Raw genomic sequence first — 27,043 nt, 5'->3', positions numbered from 1 at the left:
TGGTTTCTTTTAAATATACAAAGCTTTCTCATTCTCTTTTTTATAGCTACCTAAAATTCTATTACATACAGGCATAATAATTGATTTTACTATTCCCCTACTGATGTCAACTTACAAACAATACTGCACTGAAAAATGTTGTACAAACTCATTTCCTTCATACATAAGCATATTTACAGGATATATTCCAAGAAGTGAAACTGCTAAGTCAAAAGAAAAGACAATTTTGATTGCTGTTGCCAAATTGCCCTCCAGATTAGTGAGTTTTCAATGCAGGAAACAGAGGCCATTATAGATATTTTAAACAGGAAGGCACTTTTTAAATGGAATTTGGTGCTTATAAAGTTACTGGAAGGGTTGAAGGAGCAGGGTTTAAGAATCTAAGTTGAGCCTATGGGAATGAATCCCACAGTGACACAAACATGATTCACTGGGGGAACTACAACCTCTGGGGTCACCATGAGCCCTGCTGGGAGCCAGAGGCCAGCCACTACAACCTCTCACTCCTGGGAAGCTGGAGAAAGAAGATGTTAACACCACAATCTAGGGGTTAGAATGTCAGATTAAGAAGCTGCTGCCAGGCCGGGCGCGGGGGCTCACGCCTGTAATCCCAGCACTTTGGGAGGCCGAGACGGGCAGATCATGAGGTCAGGAGATCGAGACCATCCTGGCTAACACGGTGAAACCCCGTCTCTACTACAAATATACAAAAAACTAGCCGGGCGAGGTGGCGGACGCCTGTGGTCCCAGCTACTCGGGAGGCTGAGGCAGGAGAATGGTGTAAACCCGGGAGGCGGAGCTTGCAGTGAGCTGAGATCCAGCCACTGCACTCCAGCCTGGGCGACAGAGCGAGACTGCGTCCCCCCCCCCCAAAAAAAAAATGAAGCTGCTGCCACCACCACAGCCTCTCCATAGTCAGGAAGCTGAACGATAGACACTTGGTCACTGCTGCGTGGAAACTTTTTTCACTATCTGTAACATTCAAGAACTTCAAAACTTGGTCTCTGCCTCACTTTTGCCTTTCAAATCATGAGGAGAGAGTATATAGCTGGGAAAACTTAATTACCATTCAGACTGCCCCCCATCTGCATAAAATCTTCGGGGTAACAGTTTAATAATTTCTCAGCCTCTACAACTTGAAGAGTACATTGGGTAAATAAATCCAGAATTCACTGTCATCCTTAGTGGTTGTTCCAGTTTACCCCTCTATCAGCAAAAATACTTGTTCCCTCCATTCTTACCAATAATATCTAGAATATTACAATGTTTTATAAAACTAAAAAATCTTTCTTAATAGGTTAAAAAGCTGGTATCTCATTATAGTTTTATACTTCTCTTAACAGTAAAGTTGAACTTTTTTTCTGGCTTGAATCATTTTATACTTTTCTGTGAAAACTGTTTACAATTTTGCACCTTTTTCTTTTTGGATTGTCAGACTTTTTCATTTCTAGGTGTTCTTTATAAATTAAACAATGTATGATATGATTTGAAAATATTTTCCAAATTTGTCATTTTTCTTTAGACTATGCTTATGGTGGTTTTTTGCCGTGAGGATTTTATATAGTGACATAATTTATTTTTATATGTTGGGCATGGTGCCTCACACCTATAATCCCAGCACTTTGGCAGGCTGAGGTGGGCAGATCACTTGAGGTCAGGAGTTCGAGACCAGTCTGGCCAACATTGTGAAACCCTGTCTCTACTAAAAATACAAAAATTAGCCAGGTGTGGTGGTGTGCACCTGTAGTCCCAGCTATTTGGGAGGCTAAGGTAGGAATAATTGCTTGAACCTGGGAGGCAGAGGTTGCAGTGAGCCGAGATCGTGCCACTGCCCTCCAGTCTGGGCAATAGAGTGAGACTTCATCTCAATAATAATAATAATAATAATAATTTGTTACAAATTTATAGTGAAAATATTATCATTTCTTATTGTAAATTTTATTCCAAATTTTATATCAAATTCAGGAAAGCCTTTACCACACTAAAATCTTTAAAAATTCTCTGACAACCTCTTCGGGTACTTTCAACATTTCAGTTGTCATATTTAAACTGGAATTCATTTTGGTGTACGAGGTATGAATCCAGCTTTGTTCTCTATAGCTACCCAGGTGTCCTATTACCTTTAACGAATAAACCAAATTTTCCCCACTGAGTTGAAATGTCAACTTTCTCCTCCACTAAATTCCCATATCTGGGTTCATTTTCCTTTTCTTTGAAGGAAATGATCTGTCTAGTCATATGCCAGTTCCAAACTGTTTTAATTATTGGAGCTTTCTTGTTTAAATATTTCATAAAGCCAGTCTTTCCTCATTGATTTTCAGTTTTCCTGGCTAGCCTTGCTTTTTTTTTTTTTTTTCAAAGAAAATTTGGAATCAGTTATCTAATTTTTTTTTAATCCTTATATCTTTATCTGGATTGCGTTCAATTTAGAGAACTGGAATGTGTATGTTGTCTTCCTATCCAAGAATATGATATGCATCTCCATGTGTTTGGATTTCTTTTCCGGTGAAATAAAAAGTTTTGTTTTTGTGGTCTCGCATATCACTTGTTTATGCCTAGGTATCTTCTCTCCTTTGGTCTTACTTTACATAGGGCCTTTTCTTCTATTATATCTTCCAACTGGCTGTTGTTTTTATAAATGAAAACTTTTTATTTCTGTGATGAATTTTATACCCAGTGACTGTATTAGTTTTAAGAGACTTTCAGTTGACTCTTTTAAGTTTGCATTATCATCTACAAATATTAACTTTACCTTTTCCTCCATTTTTAATGGATCTAAATTTCTCACCTCTGTTAAATAAATCTTCCCTAGGTTTTTAAGTTCCTTGAGGACATTAATTATAGTAGTACATTTTGTATACCTTTCAGAGCCCCTGTGAAATGGTTTATGACTAACCTCCATTATGAAAATGGAAACACGAAGTGCCTATTAAATTCTGAATCTGTTTAATTTATTTATACCACTTTTGTCAATACCACCGGCAAATGAAACCAAAACTAATTTACTTCTAAAAAGAGATTAATCGATTCTATCCCATCTAATACCTTTTCCCTCTCACAAATCTTTAAAATGTTACGTACTTTTTTTCCAAACAAAATAGGCCTTTTACCTTACAAGTCTTTCTTCTTGGATTTACATATGAAATTGTAAGCCAAACTAAGTTTTTAGTCAACAGGTTTGCTTAAATGTTCTTGGTAATACTCATACATTGTCTCTAGCAGTTTCCTTGAAATTATGTATGCCTTCACTTAAAAACTATACACATATTAGGTACAACATGAGGGGGACAAATGACCAGGAAAGCTTAAAATTAAATAGATCCAAACCAACCACTGAAATAGAAGACTAAATGCTACAAACTATGTAAGATAGTAAGTCTTACTTTATAGTCAGGGATCTTATGTGAACCTATTTCCAAATGACACCAGTTTCCTAGTTAGGAAGGATAAGCCAGTCACACGTCCATCTTAATATTACAGAAAATCAGAAGTTCCACTTTGATAAAGCATATGTTTATTCCTCAGGCTATTTGCAAGTGTAAGCATTCTAACCTCTAAGTTAATCTTCCATAAGATGAAGTAAAAGCTAGAAATAAGATGAAAATTAAGGAAGTACAGACAAAAAGTAGCTCTTAAAACTGCCCAGCAAAATGGATAAAATTTGTAGACTTCCCTCACAGGGCCATGAGACACTATCCCAAGAGTAACTCTAAAGCTATTCTCAAATCTTATGATGAGGTTCTTTCTCTACTTCGATAACCAATTCTTCCTTGGACCTTATATTTCTTGGATTTTATATTGTCTGTGTGTATACCACACAGGCTATTCTATGCTTTGCCTCTTTTCCTGTCCATTTCCTGTTTAATTCTCAGAGCGCCCCATCAGGCATTTGCAGAGAGGCTCCTTGTAGCATTTCTTGGTAAGTATGTACATTAAAATGTCCTAAAATTTCATTTGAGTTTATATGGTAGTTGTAATGGTTTGCTTTGAATCTCCCATTAGATGTATTAAATTAAGTAACTGGCACATGCAATTTCTAGTTGCAAAGAAATAAAAAGCAAAAATAGCAAAATTATCTTGAAAAACGGAAGAAGTAAAAAAACTTCACATATACTTTAAAAAATTCCATCACAGACTAAGGATTTTTGGACACGAAATTCTACTCAGTTTCCAACAGTGTAGCAAAAAATGGTGAACAGCTTCAGTTCTCTAGTTCCAGTGTTTCCAAGAGATAACAGGCATCATCCTAATGAGCTTCAAAAAACCAGAGCAGAGATGTAAGTGAATTCAAGGACAGCATTACTAAAAATTATGGCATATAAAAAATTTAGAATTCTTCATGCAAATACCAGGTAGCTGGAAGCGTCTGTGTAATTTATAATTTACTGATCACAAATAAAGGGTTTTTTTTTTCTTTTGGCCAACTCTGAAAGAGGTATTAACCTTAAATTAGTTAAATTAGTGACTAGAGGTCATAGAAAAAAGAAACAGTCTTAGTCTTCCCTAATGATGTTTAAGCTGACTTTAAATAATGTCAGTAGAAGGCATTATTACGCTAGGGACATCCTCAAATTTCTCCATTTTATTAAATATAAGGTTTTGTTTTGTTTTGAAGCAGTGCTTGGCTTAGAAGAGCTGTTGCTGCTTCTTTTTTAAGCAACACTACAAATACCATGATGCTTTGACAATATTTTTAAGTGGCTATTTATGGATTCTTAACTTTTAATATTCTGAATCACAAATCTTGCCCATTTTTATTTCTCTAATGAAATCCATCCATATTCCTAGAATTCATTATCAGTAGAAAACGACAAATAAAAGTCACTTGCCAGATTAGTGGTCTCAATCAACACTGAACTCTTAAGCTTTAGCTCTTAGTTACATATTTAAGAAAATTCCCAATTTTTAATAATCTTATCCCTGTCAAACATTCCACAGATGAGAATTGCTTACACATGGTGATTACTATGCAAATAATTCTGCATCCAGTTAACAACTTTTTTCTTTTTTTTTTGAGACGGAGTCTCACTCTTGTCACCCAGGCTGGAGTCCAGTGGCACCATGTGCACTCACTGCAACCTCCCTCTCCTGGGCTCAAGCAATTCTCCTGCCTCAGCCTTCCAAGTAGCTGGGATTACAGGCGCTCACCACCATGCCCAGCTAAATGTATATGGATTTTTTTTTTTTTTTTTTTTAGTAGACGGGGTTTCACCATGTTGGCCAGGCTGGTCTCGAACTCCTGACCTCAGGTGATCCACCCGCGTCAGCCTCCCAAAGTGCTGGGATTACAGGTGTGAGCCCCCATGCCCAGTCACAACTTTTAACTTTTTTTTCTATTTTTTGAGACAGGGCCTCACTCTGTCGTCCAGGCTGTAGTGCAGTGGTGCGACCTCAGCTCATTGCATCTTCTAACTCCCAGGCTACAGCAATCCTCCCATCTCAGCCTCCTGAGCAGTTGAGACTACAGGCACACACCACCACATCTGGCTAATTTTTGTATATTTTCAGATAGAGATGGGGTTTTGCCATGTTGTCCACATTGTTCTTGAATTCCTGGGTTTAAGGGATCCATCCACCCATCTCAGCCTCCCAAAGTGCTGGGATTACAGGCATGAGCCATGGCTCCTGGCCAGCTTTTAACATTTTTGATTGGAAAGAGCCAGCTTCAGTCTTAGCAGAGCAGCAAACCAAATGTTGAAGAATAGGTACTGTCAAATGTCAGCCTCAAGGCAACATACCAAAGGTAAGTATTTAGTAAATTATTAGCCTAGAACCTAGAACCCAAAATCTACCATCTCCTTAACAATGCCCTGACCATCTTCAAGAAAGTTCACCCAAAATTATGTCTTTCACATAAATAAATTTATTATGCCACTACTATTGGCTAAAATCTTTTGATGGGGAGGAATTACTCCTGATAAACCCTCTAGCTTTTCCTTTACAGGACTTTTATGTTTTGAAGAACTCATTAAATCACTAAATTTACTCAACTTTTGTGAACCAGTAAGAATGCAAAGTTACTTGTCTATAACCAACTAATGGGATAGTTTGTGTGTGTGTGTGTGTGTGTGTGTGTGTGTGTGTGTGTGTGTGTGTCTGTGTCTGTGTGTGTTTTAACAGATAATTTCGCTCTATTTTCTCCCCAGAAAGGGCCAGGAAGAATAGATGATTTAACTTTTTATATTATAATATCAAAAACATCCTTAAAAGACACTGAAAAGATGTTTAGAAAATTCATATTCATTAAACTATCTTTCTGACTTATATCTTCAACTTCAGATAGGAAAAAAGGGACCCACACTCTCAAACTGGAGAGTGCATTTAGAATTACACAAACTATCCCACTATGACTCAGGGATGGATTGTGTTCTGGCTTACTGTGTGGTGACAAGGCCACATCTGTCAAAAGCAAAGCAAACAATATGATTGCTTTTTAAATTGTATTTTTTCTAGGTTAAAAAAACATTACCACAAAACCAAACTAAACCAAACAAAAATGGCAGCTGTCTAAATAAGCAGAAGGCATCAGTTTATTCACTGCTACCACAAAATTTGGAAAAGCAATTTGGGTTAGAGGATCACTTACTTACATCCTTGAAGCTACAAAGTAAGTTATTCAATTTTAATCTGGCTTGAAAAAATGTATTATTTACAAAATCCAAAAACATTCTTTCCAGCTTTACCTCAAATTCACTGTAAACTTCAACGACTGTCATTCTAATTACCTCACTCCAAAAGTTTGGCAGGTACGTATCTGATCAAATTCAGAATGTGAACATGTGTGCATGGGTGACCTTATATCCCCATATAACTTACTTATATCTCGGACGATGGGCAACAGGTATCAGCTCCTCATCTCTAGGTTCCAACGATAAAGGAAGGCACTTTGGCCATCTGGTTCTCCCATGTACATACACTGAGCACACAGCAGTTTGTGCACTGTGCATATACAGAAGGCACTCAACAAATGAGTGAAACTGACCAAAGTCATAAAAAGCTGATTGTTTTAAATTTTTAAAAAGACAATAATTATTAAACTCACATATGTGCTTAACCTGCTTTCTGAATTTTCATTTAGTCAAACATGAATAAATGCATTTGTTCTGGGGCACACGTTTTACCTTGTGTCATAGCACACATATGCTAAACTATAGTCTTGACAGTGCAGAGAAGATCCTATAAATTGTTGGACACTGCAATGCTCCCCAAGTAGGAAAATACACCAAGAGGATGAGCCTAACTCAGAGTTATATGTGTATTAAGGAGCCTGGACTTGCACATTGCTCTTTCCCAACCCTATTTCCACAGAGGATAGCATTCAAGAGTTTGGCTTACTTTCCCAGAACGCTACAGTTTTTAAGCTTGATGTATGATAAACTTACATCTTAGAAGTCCAGTAAGTAGTTAACTTCTAGTTCCAGAACTATCATTGCTGATTTAACTTGCTTTAAAAATGTATGATTCTAGGGTGGGCATGATAGCTCATGACTGTAATCCTAGCACTTTGAGAGGCCAAGGCAGGAGGATCGCTTTGTAACTAGTCAAAAACCAGCCTGGGCAACAAAGCGAGAGCATCTCCACAAAAAACAAGAGTTGGCCAGGTGTGGGTGGTGGTGGTATGCACCTGTAATCCCAGCTACTTCGAAGTCTGAGGCGAGAGGATTGGTTAAGCCCAGGAGTTTGAGACTGCAATGAGCTATGATCATGCTACTGCATTCTAGTCTATGTGGCAAAGCAAGACCCTGTCTCAAAAAAAACTTCTAGAAAAAGAAGTACGATTCTAGCTTGCCTTGGTAAATTGGTCAGTTGAGGGTGGAATTTGATATAGGGTAGAAGTTCCATTCAGGGAACGGAAAATTTACAAAGGCCAAATATAAATGTAAAACTGCATAATAAAGACACAAACCAAACTGTTAACACTGGTTACCTCTAAAAAGGGATGTGGGATGATGAGGCAAGGGAGATCTAAAAAGGGACTTTTGTTTTTACTCTGTATTAAAGGCACAGATCAAACACAAGCTTGAATTTTTGGTAGCATCACGTCCTGTGTTATGGGAGTTGCTGTCAGAGTTGTATAAAGACTTGTTTTAGTTTATCTTGTACTTTTCCCCATCAATTATACCTTTCCTCTTTTGTCTTCTTCCCTCCAATAAAAACGTATTCTGAGAAAAGAATCTGCTAAAGTTAACTGCTAGACTTTATATACTAAGCAGTCAACTGTCAGCCAAAAGTAATGAACTTCAAATGAATTATAAGATGCCTTCTAGTTTCCTGATTCACAAGCTTAAAGCAGACCCTGAGTCTAAGCATTGGCTTGCATTTGAATTCTATGATACTGACTGGGCATGGTGGCTCACATCTGTAATCTCAATACTTTGGGAGGTTGAAGTGGGAGGACTGGTGAGGCCAGGAGTTCAAGACCAGCCTGGGCAACATAGCAAGACTTCCCATCTCTACAAAAATTAAAAATACAAAAATTAGCCAGGCATGGTGGCTTACACATGTAGTCCCAGCTACTCAGAAGGCTGAGGCAAGAGGATCACTTGAGGCCACTTCAAGGATGCAGTGAACTATCATTGAGCCACCACACTCCAGCCTGAGTGACAGAGCGAGACTGTCTCAAACAAATGAAATAAATAAATAAATAAATAAATTTGGATACTAATGAAATCCACCTAACAGACCAGATTCCTTTTCAGGTTTCATGGAGTCAGAGGCTATTAAAAAAAAAAAAAAAAAAAAAACCCAAGACACATCCATAGAAATGCAGGAGGAAATAAAATGAAAAAGTCTGTATTTACCAAAGAGCTCCTAGACATGTCGGCAAGAGAAAAGGCAAACGGCAAAACATATGGATAAGACACAATTTATGTGAAAACTTAAAACCCACAATACTATGTATTTCTATATGTAAACATATAGATATATTAATACATAGCAAAAAGATACTTGAGGAGTATATACTAAAGACCAACAGTTACTACCATTTGGGAGCACTACCAAAGGGCACTTTGACGATATATATTTTTTATTCTTTTCCTAGAACAGTTTCTTACATAATTAAATACAAAATGAGGAAATTTTACATTTCTAGGAAGTACTACATATGATGATTTCCTTAAAATAGCTTGTTACTATAAGCTAGAGTTTAGCAGATACCACTGCTTTCTACTTTTCAACATACTTTATCCTTGCTATCCCTCACCTTTCTCTCATTGATCTACACATGTTCAAATTTAAGGAAATCACCTTAATTTTTTCTAAAATACTTAATAGTGAAGAGATGACACATTTGCCAAGAAGTATCAAAATCAAGAGTGAGATCTAGTATAGTGAGAATAAAGGCCATTGAAGTAGGCAACCCCACCTCCTCTTGACTTGTGGCTTTAATGTGATGCATTTGAAAATATGTGCAGACTTCTAAAGAGAGTTAGAAGAAGAGTCCTAACTGGGTATGCTGTGTAATATTAACGCATCTCATTTACTCACGTTATCTACTGAAGAGAAAATGTTGCAGTAGAAGGGTTAACACACAAAAGCAGTTTTCCAGAAAAGCAAAAATGTATAAACCCTAGATAGCACAAGAACTGCTAAAGGTCTATCAATTAAGTGGCATTTATTTAGAAGAGAAGCATTTCTGCTTGAAATTGAAAACTCTCTTAGGAGTATATTTCTAAATTTTTTCCATTACATGACACTATTAAAATATTACAACTACGAAAATTTTGCTCAAAATTGCAACTGTTTTCTTGAAAAGATAAAGGCCATCAAAGTCAGACATATGTGTAGCACGAATTTTGGTCCAGAATACCAGATAAATTACTGTTATAGTTGATTACAGATAACAGAACAGCAACATACTAAAATCAATGCATATGATGAAATCAAGTAGATGCGGTTCAATGAATCCCAGCTTGTAACTATTAAAGCCTAGGTAATGCATTTTGTAATTTAGAGAAGAGTGCTTAGGGATCTACTCAGTCTTTATACCTTCAGACATTATCATGAGGCTCCTGCTGGTCACTACTATCTATATCCTTTTCCAGAAAATCTCACCATCTTAAATGGTCACAAATTATGTATTCCCTCTTTGTCACGCTGAATCTACAGAGAAAACTGAAAACTCTACAATGGCAAACAAGTCAAAAGATAAATTCTACAAGTTCAAGGCACAGATCAAACTACTTTTAGAGATAATATAAGAGTAAACTGTATTATCTGAATATGTAAGGTCAACGATCTAGAATCCTGATAGCACTTACAACATAGAAAACTGCAAAAATTATATAATAAAAGAAATAAACAGTATCACAATCCATTTTCAAAATGTTCTTAGTATTTGGCATACTGCATAGTTTGCCTTAATTATTAACTCTTTGATAAAAGTAATGTACTTTTCAAAGTGATTTTAAAAACTGTCAGGTTGTAGTTTTTTATTTACTTGACTTCCATTCTACTACTCCCTACGCTCTTTCCCTATTTTTTAAATTTTATCTTTCATTACTAAAAATCTAAAAGTGAAGTACTACTCTTCTTCCTTTAATGTCAAATATAAAGTACTCCACTAATAACATATGGCTACTATTAAAAAAAACAAACAAAAAAAGATTTCAATGCAGTAACAGCCATAGCTTTAGGGTATTCTTAGGCAACACCCCTAAATTTGAACACTTATATTTCATACAATAACATAATGCTTTTTTCTTTTCATATTTTTTCTTTTCATATTACTGCTTACCCCAAAAGCACGGCAATATACATTTTTAAAAACAATCTTCCCCTGTAATTACAATGAAAAACAAGAAGCAGAATACCCACCATCATTACAGAAACAATGACTGTATACTTTTAACATTATATTCAGGTAATTTTCATCACTATCTTAAACCAATTTTTAATTATATAATTTAACTGTATATGCTTACCAGTTGAAAAACTACTGGCTCAACCTACCTACTGCTTTTAATACACAATGTGGTAACTTGTATCTTCCTCCTAATAGTACAATTATCAGAAAAAGAATGCAAAAGATACATTGGAGAAATGAAGAAAGCATCAGAAAAATTTCCTCAGCCTTGGTTTATCATCTGTCTTTCCTTTGTATATATATTGAAGTTGACTGGTCCTCTTTCATTACTCTGTTCCTACCCAAAGACCTTTCAGGTTTTAAAGTGACAGCAGCCATATCATGTTGTGTATTGTTGCTGTTGAATTAGCCTGAATTACAGGCCCCCACTAAAAAGGATAAAGAAATGCAGGAAGTTAAGAAAGATAACACAGAAACCAAAGGAGAGAAAAGAAAAAAATATATATGGAGAATAGTTATAACCCACCAATAATTATCTGGCAGTTCTGGAGCAGAGGTTCCCATCTGGCTGTTTCATTAAAGAAGGATGAAAAGCCGAAGCATAGCTCTCCAATTATCAGGCTTTAGAACGTTTTTTAAAATAAAGCTCAATTTCATCTCTAACTAGTTTTTGTGTCTTTTAGAGATGGAGGTCTCAGTGTTACCTAGGCTAGATTTGAAATCCTGGGCTCAAGTGACCCTCCTGCCTCACTCTCCCAAGTAGCTGGCCCTAAAAGTGCATGCCTCTGCACCTAGCAACTCTCGTTTTTAAAACGTATTTCACTGCAATGAGAAAAGCTTATTTCCCATCTACATCTACAACAGTAAGAATGGAAAAGCTTTCTTTACTCTGTCTGAAAGAGCCAGGAGGGCAAAAACAAGTGATACTCATGATTCTTGCTGCCTTCCCCTACCCCTACATAAACAGTAACTTCACAGGAAACCAAGAGTACAATTACCCCATAAAAGAAGACAATTTTAGCTTATCTCCGACTCTTCCCACCCCAACTTCCTCAAAAACACATAACAGAAAAGTCTGTGTTGAGTTTAGCAAGGACAATAATTAAAGAAGGTAAAGTGAAGGCTCACAGAAAGCCTTCTAGTTTAAGTTAAAATTCTAACATCGTAACATCAGGGTGTCAATTCATTCAACTTTTAGCCCAATGGAGAAGGCTTAAGTCATTAACTTAAAAATATGGCAGTATTTCTTTTGTAACTATAATCTCTTTATAGCCTCCTAATTGCTCATGTTAACAGCTTTATTACATACTACTGCTTCTTATAAGAAGTAAATCCAGGGGCCATTCCATTTTATCTTAGACATAATATTTACTAGTTTTCCAAGCATAACAGAAATGAAAAAATATATATATTAGAACAAGAACAATTTATGTTAATTTCTACAATCTGTGTTCCTTCTGTGAGCAGTGCCTGATTCTACTAAAATTAACACATTTAAGTTCAGTCTTATGCTTAAGAAAAAAAATCTAATGAGGGACTAATTTATAAAGTATACACAAATATAATTCTTTAATAAATCTTTCCAGTGTTCACTATAACTGCATTGCATGTAATGTTTCCATCCACAGAAACTCAGGATAGTTCTTATAAAATGAAACAGAACATTCTGTGTTCATCTCTGGCAAGCAATGAACAAATAGAACTTGCTCACAAAGGATCTAAAAGTGCTGCCCCAGGCATGCTGTATGAATGAGTCTTGGTAACTGGCTACTATCTGGGTACTTCCTCTGCTCATACCACTTAATCTATCTCTTATAAAGCCTATGAGAAAACTAAAGATTTTGCAAAAGTGAAATTCAACATGAGCCACCCAAATTCTTCTAAGGTAACCATTCTAAAGCAAAATCAGCAGAAGTCATCTCTTCTATAATAACAAACAAAGAAACCAAAAGGCAAATGATACTGCTCAATCATCAGATGAACTCACAGAGGCAAAAATAAGTGACAACAGCAATAATTCAAGTAAAGTATGTATGAAAATTTAAACACGCCATGTTCAAGTTAAGACAGAAGTGAAGGGGAGTTATGATCTTTATATTAGTCAAAAAAGCTTAGGCATAATCACCAAATGTTAATTCACTTTACAGTCATCAATGAGACTATTGTATATATTTTTGCACCTTGCGCTTGTAAAAGCAGATAAAATATTTAATATGTAATTTACAATGTATTTTACCAGCTCAGCATACAGGATGTATACAGATTATATCAAAGTAGTAGACAGTTATGGGCCTGTGCAAACCCTGCAAAAATAGTACTTCAGATATCTGCTAATTAAAAACAAAAACAGAAACAAAAACTGTTTGCTGTTTAGAAGTGATACAATTCAAACTACCACAAAATACAAAGGGCTGCAAAAATGTAACCATTCCAACAACATATATAAGTTATTAAATAAAGATTTGATTTGAAAGAATATAAATGAAGCCTTTAAGTAGGTCTTTTCTACATGCATATTATTCTTCATTAAAGAAAAAAAATGTAAAAAGGCCATTGGTAATTGCTTTGTTAACATTTGTAGAAAATGCCAATTCTCTGGTCACAAACTCCACTAAGTTTAGCACTTTAAGGTCTCTGCAGTGTTATAAACGTAATTTAAAATACTGTTAATTCTATAATTCCATTGGTAAAATAATGTGACTTGGAATATGGCAGTCTTCATGTTGAGGGCAATGATCCACAGTTTTGTTCTGTCTTTTAATTTCTTAGGCGTGAACAGTTATCCAGAAGAACAGCACCCTCCACCACTGGTCTGGGCTTGAGGTTCATCATCAATAATCTGTACACCTCGCCTTGCAGTTCCTGGCTGACTAGAGCCATTACCTTTTGCTCTCTCATCCACTTGTGCTGTTTCTATCATCCCTAAGAGAGAGAGAAAGCAAACATTATTAGGATCACAATCTTTGTGTTTTCTCTTTCTAAAATTTCAGTGTAACACTATGATAGCTATTTCTGACTTTCAACCAACAAAGAAACTAAATATAATGAACATTGTGTCAGCTCGCTAAAACAGCTTCACCTGCATGTTTTAAAAAACTAGTATCAAGTAGTAAGCTTATTTATCCAATGGTATAATGGCCACAGTGACATCAATAAAGAAAAATTTTTTTTTGCTTTGAACAAATGTCTGTGTACAAGTACAATCCTTACGATTTTCCAAACATACTTAGAAATATGTCAAAGAAGTTCAAATTATTCCAAGTAATATTTAGGGTGCAGAATTTATTCTTCGACTAGAAATGTAGTACTTTTAAGTAAATGATTTTTTTTTATTTTTAGTTTTGAGAGACAGGGTCTCACTTTGATACCCAGGTTGGATGGGCAGTGGTGTGATCATCACTCGTTCATTGCAGCCCCTAACTCCTGGGCTCAACTGATCCTCCTGCCTCAGTCTGCTGAGTAGCTGGAATTACAGGTATGCACCACCATGCCTGGCTGATTTTTTTTTTTTTTGCTAAAGTTGGGGGTCTCACTATGTTGCTCAGGCTGGTCTCAAACTCCTGGGCTCAAGCGATCCTATGGCCTTGGCCTCATAAAGCACTGGGCTTATAGGTGCAAGCCACTGTCCCTGACCAGATATTTGAAGAATAATGGAGTTTAAGAGGAGGGAACTTCAAAGAACACATGTGAAAGACTCACATTATCTGATTTCAAGAACTAGTGTAAAGCTACACTAATCAAAACAGTGAGACGATGACAGAAGAAATAGAGAGATCAGTGGAACAAAAAAACACAGTCCAGAAACGGACCCCCATAGATATGGTCTCTTGATTTTTGACATGGTTGCCAAGGTTATTCAATGAAGAAAGAATAATATTTTCAAGAAACAGTACTATTAATAGAACTGGACATCTATTGTAAAAATAAATAAATAAATAAATAAATAAATAAATAGACAAATAAACCTTAATCCATACCTTACCACCTTATGCAAAAAACAACAAAAAATGAATTATACACTTAAATGTAAAACATGAAACAAAATTTCCAGAAGAAAACACAGGAGAAAAATCTTCATAGGAGAAAATTTTTGTGACTTTGGTTTACATAAAGAGTTCTCATGTAAGTAAGACACAAAACATGAATCATGAAAGAAAAATGGAAAAACTGGACCTCACTGAAACTTAAAACTGCTCTTTAAGAGACACAGGTAAGAAAAATGGAATACATGATGCAGACTGGGAGAAAATATTTACAAAACATGTATTTGACAAGATGAAGGAAGAAAAGAGGGTGTCCTTAAAATAGAAAAGGGCTCTTAGAGACTGCTCTTGATTAATGGTTTACAAGTTGAGGTATACGGGACAATCCAACAAGATGAAATAAGAAAACATTACAAATTCTATATCTACTTATTTTTAACTTTTCAAAATTTCTATTTTTTAGTTATGTTTTAAAATGTACATAATATATTAGGACTTGTACATGTTATATAATTTCTAAATAAACATGTGGAGCATGCAAAAATTGTTTTGAAGATGTGACATTTATAACATTTGTAAGCCACTGACTTAGAACACTGCTATTTAAAAGCATTATTGGAAGGAAAGAAGGAAGAAAGGAAGAAACGAAAGGAAGGAGGTTATCCTGAGGACTAGCATCACCACCACTTGGGTGCTGGTAGAAATGAGGACCTCAATCAATCCCACACCTACTAAATCAAAATATGCATTTAATAAGACCCCCAAGTTGTTACGTACAGCATTGGTTCTTGTATTTTAGTGTGCATTGGAATCATATGAAGAGTTTGTTAAAACACAGATTCTGGGCACCATCCCCAGAAATTCTGATTCGGTAGGCTTGGAGAGCCCAAGAATTTGCATTTCTGACATATTCTCAAGTGATATTGATGCTGCTGATCAGGGGACATCACTTAGATAATCACTATTCTAGAAGAATTATGAATGACTTGAGGGTTTTATAAAACTAATTTATTCCAAAATGTATGTGTGTGTGTGTGTACATGATTTCATCAAATTCTTAAAAGAGTCTAAAGTCCATAAACTCAGATATGCATTTTATTGGTAATACGAGAAATGACTTTCAGAGTATATATAAATTTATTTTCCTTTTTCTTTAAAACTATACACTTTTTAATATGGAAAATTTCAAACATAAAGTAGAAAATACAGCATAATGAAAATCCATCACCCAATTTCATCTATAACCCTAAGCATCCTACCATTATTTTGAATCAAATCTCAGACCCATAATTTTATTCCTAAATTATTTTAATGTGTCTTTAAAAGACAAGAACTCCTTTTATAAAGCATAACCACAATAGCATAATCACACCTAAAAAATTAATAGTATCTTAATATAATCAAATATCTTGTTTCACAAACACTCTTTTTCACTAGTTTGACAAATCAGTGTCCAAATAAGGTCCATTCATTACAGTAGGTCATTATAGGTCTTAAATCTGTTTTAATATGTAAATTCCCCTTCCACTTTTAACACTTATGCATATAATACACATTTAGCCCATATCATACATATGATTTCATAACCATTAATTACTGCTTGAAACAGAGCTAAAGTAGGTATTTAACCACTAAAAAAAAAAGTTACAGCACTTTAGAAATATTACCAATAGTCAATAGTTTAAAAGAACCAATTCTTTGAAAAGTAACACTGGTGTAAAACAGACTATTATTTTTTAAAAAGTAAAAACCAAAAACCATTTCTAAACAAACTAAATCTGAATATACCTACTTTTACAAAGGTCAAGAAAGAGTTCCTCAATTCCTTTGTTCTGTTTGGCTGACGTATGATAATGTTTTGCTCCCACAGATTCTGCATACCTTAAAAAAAAGTAACATCAGTGATTGATGTAAAATATTATTCATGATTTTGCCTTAACTGCTTTTTTATAGTAACAGTTTTAGTGACATATTAATTTATTCAAGTTTAGTGAAATTAAGTTTATATAGCTGTTTTAACTTCTCTATACATTAAATTAAATTTTAAATAATACAAATATAATAAGCCTTGAAATTTTTATAGATTAATTTGGGACTCAAATACTTTAAAAGTTTTGTAGCTTACTGCCTATTTGATCATGATAGTTTTGTTTTATGTCACTCGTATTTTTTACTGAAGTCAAAAAGGGAAGGGCTTTATTGCCACAAGCCCAGAAACTACCACGTAAACATGCTTCACTGAATCCAATACCTCAATCTATGTTAAGAGATTTGAGTAATACCCAAATGGTAAAGCAAAATGTATAAAGAGGAAGACTTCTACTAGGGAGTGATGGGGAATGGGAGGGTCACAGTACTTACGACTCTGCTTCTTGAATGGAAACATGTCGTTCCTTTTCCAAGTCTATTTTATTACCTATTTTGAAAAAAGTAAATATTTATCTTTATACTGATTTATTTTCGTAACAAAATTAAGCCAATTCTAAATATAAAATTGCCATTTTAATTACTGGCAAAAACAATGCAAATCCCCACCAGACTTCTAAATGTTTTGAAATTATAAAGTTAAGCCTTGTTATCTGAGGGCTGATCATGCCCCATCCTCCTTGAAATGACTCAATTCATACCTTTCCTGAATCTGCAGCCTCTGACAAAGAAAACAACTTTTCCAAAGAGATGGGCACTCTTTTTTGATTTTGGGGGATACCAGAGACCTAGAGACAAACCTATGACTCTTAGCCAAGTGTAAATGATCGAAAGTAAGAGCAAAATTTTCTACAGTTCCCATTAACTTAAACCCAGTCAACAATCAAGTATGGCTATCTTAGTGTTTACTAAAATATATTAAGCTAGTTTCTTGGATCCTATGAGTATTCAAGTTTCCTGGATGATACAAGCCGGTTAAAGTAAAAATTAAAGTGTACAGATTTTTAAGTACTCCACAATCATAAGGGGAAAAACTGCACTCTTTGTTTAAAAAACAATTTTAGTGAGTTATTAAAACTTAATATATGTGTACCATGCAGATTTAAATTATAAGCTCAGCTCTCCTTAAACAATGGAACCAAGCTGAGATTATATTTTAAAAAAAGCCACCAGAACAAAAATGAAGAAACTGCAAAATACTGATTCCTTGAACTTAAGATGACTTGACTGGACACACAGAGTGCTAAAAGTAATAAAAACAGTATATAACGATAAGGAAAAATACCTTACGGAAGGACACGTCAAACAAACATTTTTATTCTTCTATTATGGCTTTTAGGGATAAGAGAAATCTTATAAATAAAATTACTTTTTTTCTTGGAACCATATAGATTCTAGGAGACAATTTCAGATAAATTTCAGATAAGGCATTGAAATAAGCACCCAATAAAAGATAAAATGTTTAGCACTGAGGTGGACAAGTCCAAAGGTTCGAATAATCTGTTAACCTAGTTGCTGGCAACTGCTAGAAACTATGGTGGCAGATAGTTTCTAGCAGTTGCCAGCAACTAGGTTATCAGATTATTCGAACCTTTGGACTTGTCCACCTCAGTGCTAAACATTTTACCATAGCAAGAAGTTTCATATTAGTTCTAACTTCCCACATTATATTTGTCATTGGAAATTTTAATGATCTAAATATGACAAAGTCTGACAGTAACCAGAGGAAAAACTGTCGTGTTATTCTGTAAAGAATGCAAAAAGCACCACCTGGTGGCCAGTGGCTCCAACAAACAGGAACACGATTCTCCCTCATAAAGGTAAAATAAGATAAGTCTCCTACTAAAGGTAGCAGTATTACTTTTGCTTCAATTATCTAAAACCCTATGAAATTTTTTTTCTGGGTACTTAATGCCTCATTTTCCAAATTCCACCAATCTCATCAATACCTATAAAAAGAGTGAAGACAGGAAAAGTAGGCAATCACCTTACTGCCTCAAATGAACATTTAGGAGAAATTATTCAGACACTGCTTTGTCATTTAATAATATTTTCAATGACTAATTTTAATAAATCAGGCCATTAATAAATAGCTATCTATCTTTAATAACCTATTATTTTAAACTTAAAACATTTTAAATCTAAACAACTATATTTCTTTGAATAATCAGCATTCACAATGGATTGATAGCACAGAATACACTGCAGAAACCTGACTGACTAGTGACTGACCTCTTTCCAAAGCTCAAAAACCTTTTTAGTTTCTATATTTTTTCAAAAGCAAGACAGCTAAGGATTAAGGCTTTGAGACTCATATCTGCTTCAATACTACTGTGCAGCTACATACGGAACTTTCTGATAGGCTTAAAACATCTGAAAACAAGGACAACAACCAAAGTAAGCACCTACTTAAAGGTATAGTACTATAAAGAATTTAAAAAATAAATAGGGTGAGACTATTGGAAAGGGAGGGGAAAAGCTACCCTCTAAGTTAAGCAGATCTTCCTTAAAAATACATATTTGAATTAAGAATATAGAAGGGATATGCCCACTGCTAAAGGCAAAGGGCCTAACAATGATATAGAATTAGAATCATATTATGCTTAGACTGGATGGTTGTGGGGCACAGTGGAAAAAAGCTTTCAAAAAGCTTTTAAATAAATAATAAAACTTGTTTTTAAGTCCTTGCTTACTCCATAAATGTAATTTTTTTTGTTTTACTTTTTTTTGAGACAGGGTCTTGCTCTGTCACTCAGGCTGGAATGCAGTGGCATGAACACGGCTCTCTGCAGCCTCCACCTCCCAGGCTCAAGCAATCCTCCTGCCTCAGCCCCCTGAACAGCTGGGACTACAGGCACACGCCACCACACCTGGCTAATTTTTGTATTTTTTTGTAGAGATGGGGTTTTGCCATGTTGCCCAGACTGGTCTCAAACTCCTGGACTCAAGCAATCTGCCCACCTTGGCCTCCCAAAATGCTGGGATTAAAGGCGAGAGTCAACACTCCTGGCCATAATTGTAATATTTTGGACAAATTAGTTAACCTGTTAGTCTCACTCTGTGCATGTGTGGCTAACAAACCTTGCAGGGTTGATGAGAAAATAAGATATATGTAAAAGGCCTAGCATATACTATATGCTCAATAAAGAACAGTTATTAACGACATTCATCACAGTCAATGATCAAATGGAAAGTCAACATTGTTATGAGAGAATTAAAGTCCATGATAGGTAACACAAACTTACCCCTGACCTCAAATGATCCGCCTGCCTCAGCCTCCCGAAGTGCTGGGATTACAGGGATGAGCCACCGTGCCTTGGAGGTAACACACTCTACCATTATCCTACTGGCTTCATCTAGCTAACTTAGTTTATACAACACTTGCTCTAGGAAATTTTCCCTTATCTCCCCCTTGCACCTCAAATCTAGCTGGTTTGCTTTTGTGCTCTCATAGCACTCCATTCTGCATTTCCCTTCCATAGCATTTATTACAATATATAATAAGTAGCTTGTTTTTGTCTCTTTTTCTACACAAGAAACTCTGGGAGACAAGAACCGTATCTATTTTGTTTACTTATTCACTACACTATTCCCAAATCCTGGTACACAGTAAGCAATGAAGTGTTTATTAAGGATATGGGCTTGAAGTGGCAGGCAGATCTGAGTTAAAAACCCAGGGCTACTTCTAACAAGCTATGTGACTTTGGGAAGTTTCAAGCTCTCTAAGCACATTTTTTCATCTGTAAAATGAAATGGTCTTCCTGCAGCATTGTCAGGAGGCTTAAATGAAATAAAAAATGTGTAGTTCTTAAAACAGTGCCTGGCACTCAATGGTGACTATGATTAATAATAAATACTTGTTCAAGAAAATACAAATGTTAAGGACAGACTAGATGCAGAATACTATCAACCACAGCCAAGGGTGCCTATCAATGGATTAATGACAACCTAGAGGAAAAAGTCTCTGCTACTGAAACATGTGGTTCTCTATTACTGGTTAGCACATGGAGATCAGTGGCTTAGATAAGGACCTAGGAGGTTAAGTATTTAATTTATACATGAAAATGCTAGTAGACTGTATATCAAACATAAAGTTTCAAAAACATGACAAACTGAAATTTCCACTTAGCTTTAAATAGTTACATGAGAACAAGCTAGGAAAACCCAGACTGAATAGCAATACTTACAAAAAAGGACTTTGGATAACTATCATCTATGTAAAAGCGACTAGTTGACATGTCTGCTAAAAAGTTTAAGCAGGCAATCCTGATAGAAGGCCAGTGTGAGCAGAGAGACAGGGCTTATAAGTACATACTAGCTCAACAACATTTAGATTCTATTGTTGATTTCCAAGTCTGGGTGACATACTGATACAGTAAAATAAACCTAGGACAGAAAATGATCAGGATGATCAGAATGTCTAGAAGGTAGGCCACATAAAAAAACAGCTGATCTAGAGAATTTAAGACTTAAAGTGAGCTGTTTAAGTAGTCTTCAAATGCCTGAAGGGTTATCTTATGTAAACAGAATAAATTCTTGTCAAATGTCTACCGCTATGCCAAGTATTTTTCTAATCATTATGTAATCCTCATCATAACCCTGAGAAGTAGTATTATTTCAAAGTTACTAAAAAACAGAAGAGAGAATAAACACTGAACGACTACAACAGAGAATAAAAATCAAGAAGTGGGAAAAACAAGGCAAATGTCCATCAACAGCAAAACGGATAAACTGTGGAGTATTCATAAAGTATCAGACAGCAATCAGAATAAAATGAACTACAACTATATACAACATAGAGGAATCGTAGGAACACAAAGTAAAGTCAAAAAAGCCAGACACAAGAAGAGTTAATATTATATGACTCCATTTGTATAAAATTCAAAACAAAACTAATTCATGCAGTAAAAAGGACAGTAACGGGGGGTGGGGAATGGCGAGGGGAAAACAACTGGGAGTGTTGGGATGAAAAAGTAACACAACTCAGGGTCCTCAGGTACTGCTTACACTGTGCGATTTTCATTTTGTGAAAATTATGTTATTGAAGATTTGTACACTTTTCTGTACATACAATGAAAAATTCACTTTAAAAATCAGTTCAAAGTGAAGGATACAGGGAGTATGATTTTAGCTAAACGTGAAGACAAATTCGTTTCTTGCACTTGTCAGAAAAAGTAAGTTGTTCTCCAACACCTGCGTGTATGTACACTAAATCAGAATTAACAGCACACAGTGCCTGGTACAAAGAAGCCACTCAAAAATACTTATAGAAGGAAGAAAGGTGGAGTGAAAACAGGGAATTAATTTTTAGTCTCATCCACAGAGATTTTGATTTAGTGTATCTATAATGAGGCCCAAAAATCTTTTTTTTTTTTTAATTCTCTAAATTATCCTAATAAGTTTGGGAAAAGTGGTAAATAAGCTCTCAGAATTCTTTTTTTTTTTTTTTTAACGGGAGACCGGAGTTTTATTATTACTCAAATCAGTCTCTGAGCTCTCAGAATTCTCCCAACTCTGAATTCCAAATAAAATTCCATGTCATACTTGTCAACAGAAGTAAGAGCTTTCTATACTTCACACTAATAATAAATATTCTTTAATATTAAATGGAGTATTTGACCCTACTGGAGGCTGTAGGTTACCAGATCCAATAGTCCTAAAACTTCTTATAATATGAACATTAAAAATGTACACTTTATATAGAAATATTTTTAAAGAAACCAGTTCACTATCTGGCAACCACTCTCTCTGATGCTCCAGTGAAAGTATCTTCCTTAAGGTTCAATTTAATGTTATGCCTTCAACTTTTAGAGACTGGCAACATAAAAGGTACTTCGTTGAACATTAAAACAAACACACACACACTTTAAACTATTCATGAGCTTATTTAACTTAGATGATTTTTTTTAATGTTACTTTGTGACCTTGGTCAAGTAACAAGCTTTTGGAATTTCCTTGACTTTATGTATACGTTAGTAATTTAGTAATTTCTATCTTCAGAAAGATGATCAGAATCCCAAAATATTAAATCTTCAGTCATTCATCTACTGTGGCCACTTCCACTCCTAGTAAGTCCATATACCACACAAAGTTACACAAAACTCAGTAATGATTAGCTGTAGCTCTGGTTCCAAACCTCCAAGTAGCCTACTACTTCAGTGTTCCAGTCTGAAATATTCCTGCCTAGCCTGACATCTAGCATCTAGATCAAAACGCAGGGGAAATCATCTTGCTCTTTTCCCCCAAGACTTGCCCCTGATCTGGGACTATAAAGCTAACCAATGTAATGGTGACAAGAGATAAGAAATGTAAACTCAAGTTAAAATTCTTGGCCAGGCGTGGTGGCTCATGCCTGTAATCCTAGTACTTTGGGAGGCTGAGGCGGGTGGATTATGAGGTCAGGAGTTTGAGAACAGCCTGGCCAATATGGTTGAAACCCCGTCTCTACTAAAAATACAAAAATTAGCTGGGCGTGGTGGTGCGTGCCTGTAGTCCCAGCTGCTTGGGAGGCTGAGGCAGGAGAATCGCTTGAACCTGGGAGGTAGAGTGAGCTGAGATCACGCCACTGCATTCCAGCCTGGGCAACAGAGCGAGACTGCGTCTCAAGAAAAAAAAAAAAAAAAATTCTTAAGGCTAAAAGCAGAATTTCCCCACACTGACCATTCCATTCTTTCATTTCCCCAGATACTACCTTTGTCTTCCACTGAAATGATCCTATCCTGGCTTCTCCCATATTGTTTTTAATATTATCAGGTATGTAGAAAAAAGAGAGAAAACAGCATGAGGCTATACATCGTAAGGTTTAGTAACATAAGAGTCAGAATGACTTCATTTCAAATCCAATCTCCGAAAGCTACCTGACACTGGGCAAGTTATTATCTCCAGGACTCAGTTTCCTCTATAAAACCCTCATAGGATTATGAGGATTACATGAGATAATGTCTGTGAGTACACAGCACAGTGTCTAGTACACTTTTATTGTTCAATAATTGTGATATTATAGAAATAACAATCTAAAGAAAAAAAGAACCAAAGAGAAATTTCAGAAGTCCAAAAGTGAGTTGCAGAGCTCCTTTATACCCATTAGGAATATTCTTCCACCATGGGATCATGATCTACTTGTATCCTTGTGGTCAAATTTGACCATTACTCAAAAATGTGTAGTCAAATATACAGAACAAGAACACAGGACTAAGTAATCTCCTTAATTTTATTATAAAGTAGTTACTAACCTTTTTCTAAGCAAAACCATAGAGTGAAAAACTAAAGATCAAACTGAAGCAAGGCTAGGAAACTCAAAGCCCCAGGTGTTTAGTTTTCAATTTGCTCCCCAAGGCATTCCTTAGAGTTTAAATCTCCCGGAAAATCACTTCTAAATCCAAAATTCTTTTTTTTTTTTTTAAGACAGAGTCTCGCTCTGTCACCCAAGCTGGAGTGCAATGGCGTGATCTTGGTTCACTGCAACCTCCACCTCCTGGGTTCAAGCGATTCTCCTGCCTCCGCCTCCTGAGTAGCTGGGACTATAGGTGCCCGCTACCACGCCTGGCTAATTTTTGTATTTTTAGTAGAGACGGGGTTTCACCATGTTGGCCGGGCTGTTTTCGAACTCCTGACCTCAGATGATCTGCCTGCCTCAGCCTCCCAAAGGGCTGGGATCACAGGTGTGAGCCACTGCATCCAGCTTTTTTTTTTTTTTTTTTTTGAGATGGAATCTCACTGTATCACCCAGGCTGGAGTGCAATGGTGTGACCTTGGCTCACTGCACCCTCTGCCTCCTGGATTCAAGCGATTCTCCCACCTCAGCCTCCCAAGTGCTGGGATTACAGGCATGCACCACCATGTCCAGCTATTTTTTTTTTTTTTTTTTGTATTTTTATAGAGACAGCGTTTCACCATGTTGACCAGGCCGGTCTTGAACTCCTGACCTCAGGTGATCCAACAACTTTGGCCTCCCAAGGTGCTGGGATTACAGGCATGAGCCACCGCACCAGGCTAAATCCTAAATTATTCTAAAATATTTATATTAATATGTCATTCTTCCTTTCTTATATAACTTTAAAACAAAAATTACTTGTTTATAATGTCCTCAATAAAACATTAAGGAAACAAAGGACTTCTTTTAAAAAAAAGTAATGATGCTTACCAACTATACATAAACAGATTTCATTTCCCAACATTTTCCGTAATTCTTTGACCCAGTTTTTTACCTGTATATACAAAAAAGCACATATTAAAACAAATCCTGTTAGAATTACTACTATCACAACATCCAAAAAACTCAACACTGTCAAAATACCTCAGAATTTTAAGAGTCTATATTATTTACTTATTACCAGAAATGATTCACTGAAGAATCATTTATTGCCAGATAGTACTGCAAACCATATACACATAAATACAACAATGGAAAAATACACAGAAGCAACTCTTATTATAAACTTGCAACAGTCTTCCACAGATCCAAGCAAAGCTATTCACTAGAGCAAAAGCATATCAACTCCAGCTTCTGATAATAGATGCTTTACAATACAGATTACCAGTGTCACTTTGGACTTAGGAACACGTGGGTTTAAAACAGTCTTTTATACCCTAACTGATTCCTAAATAGAGGGCATAGGGACTTCATTGTCACATAATAAAAGACAATAAATAAATAATTTATATAAGCACTAAAAAAAACTAAGAGTGCTAAAATAATTTCATCATTTAGTGTATGACAGGGTTTTGCAACCTTGGCAATACTGACATCTTAGTACAGATAATTCTTTGTTGTGAGGCACTGTCCTGTGCAATGTATGATGTTTAGTAACATCCCTGACTTCCTACCCACTAGATGCCAAGAGCATCCGCCAGTTGTGACAACCAAAGATGTCTCCAGGCATTGTCATTCCCTGTAGAGAACCAATGATATACAATAACTCCAGTTATGAACTGATTCTCCGGTATGAATGAAGCATAGTAGTAGACACAGTTGGCAGTAAACTGGAATTAAGTAGATTACTCTTTTGAACTCATGATTTTAAATGCTGATTATAATAACAGAATAAAAGGCAAACTTGGACACCTGCCTTCATTCTTTGCAATGAAATTTAATATGGATGTAATCAAATCACACTGAACTTATATACCCTCCTGAAAAAATACACATATATCTGTAAATTCCAAAAATTACATTAGCTATGTGGTAACCACTTACTGTGCATCTGGTCTTATGGCGTACAAATGTAACACTTCCACATTCCTATTCTCTACAGAATGCAGAGGAACTACCTTTGGCAAACCCAAAATCCTTACAAAAGCAAAGGTAGTTATCATCACATTATCTTTATAGCAGCACTGAATGACAGTTTTCTCAGTATAGCCCTACCTTTTTGTTTCATTCACATATATGTATAAAGTTTTCAAAGCATTTAACTTCCACTCTTTAGTGATTTCACATAAGAAAAATTTGACCATATTGGCATAAAATATACATCTTCATCACCTCAAAAGAAACATAGCAGAATCTAATTATGTATTCCTCTCTTCCATGTGCATATAGTATCACAACCTACTAATCTAATCATTTTTTTTTAAAAAAATTTGTCATTTCAAATTAGATACCCCTCCACAAGCATTCTATCTATTCTTTACCCCAAACATCTTTGGTGAGTTAGAGATGGTCACACTTTGTCAATCCTCCCATCAAATATGGCAGAGTTAAATTCCCCACCCTCTGAATTTGGGCTGGCTTTGTAACCTGCTTTGACAAGACAATGTGGCAGAAGTAATGCTGTGCCAATCCCAGACTTAAGCCTTAAGAAGGCCTGGTAGCTTCTGCATTTAACTCTTGGGATCCAGTTGTCATATAAAAAGCTTAAGGTAGAACACAGAATAATGAGAGAGCACATAGAGTACTGGACGATAAGACACCAGATATTATGAGAGGCCAGATGGAGAAGTAGGCCTTCTTGGATATTCCAGCCCCAGCCAAACTCCCAGTTCAGTGCAGCTCTATGAGTGACTCCAGTGACATCACAAACAGCAGTGAACCTGCCTGGTCAACCCACAGAATCATGAGAAATAATAAGTTACTGTTTTAAGTCAAAAATTTTGGGAGTTTTGTTACATAGCAGTAGAGAACTGGTCACTTTTCAACCTAAATGACTCGATTTTTTTTTTTTTTTGAGATGGCATCTCGCTCTGTCACCCAGGCTGGAGTTCAGTGGCGCGATCTAGGCTCACTGCAATCTCTGCCTCCCCGGTTTAAGCAATTCTCCTGCCTCAGCCTCCCAAGTAGCTAAGATTGTAGGCATGTGCCACCACACCCAGCTAATATTTTTAGTAT

The 27,043-nt window shown here is 35.8% G+C and overlaps 1 protein-coding gene across 1 annotated transcript in view; it reads right to left on the bottom strand.

The window, feature by feature from the left end:
- Positions 1-13,377: 13,377 nt before the first annotated feature.
- The window catches only part of RAB21 (RAB21, member RAS oncogene family), a 30,549-nt gene continuing 16,883 nt past the window's right edge, over positions 13,378-27,043 (bottom strand). Inside the window, exons 4-7 of the mRNA XM_011929342.1 lie at positions 24,860-24,923; positions 17,152-17,206; positions 16,583-16,671; positions 13,378-13,729 (exon numbers count right to left, since the gene is read on the bottom strand). Of these exons, the coding sequence (XP_011784732.1) occupies positions 13,587-13,729; positions 16,583-16,671; positions 17,152-17,206; positions 24,860-24,923 (351 nt within the window). The 3' untranslated portion in view covers positions 13,378-13,586. The remainder of the gene's footprint in view (positions 13,730-16,582; positions 16,672-17,151; positions 17,207-24,859; positions 24,924-27,043) is intronic.

The sequence above is a fragment of the Colobus angolensis genome, unplaced genomic scaffold (genome assembly GCF_000951035.1).
Source record: "Colobus angolensis palliatus isolate OR3802 unplaced genomic scaffold, Cang.pa_1.0 Scaffold80, whole genome shotgun sequence".
In the NCBI taxonomy this organism is placed as follows: Eukaryota; Metazoa; Chordata; class Mammalia; order Primates; family Cercopithecidae; genus Colobus; species Colobus angolensis.
Note: the sequence above shows the minus strand (reverse complement) of the source record. Positions and strands in the feature narration are given on the sequence as shown.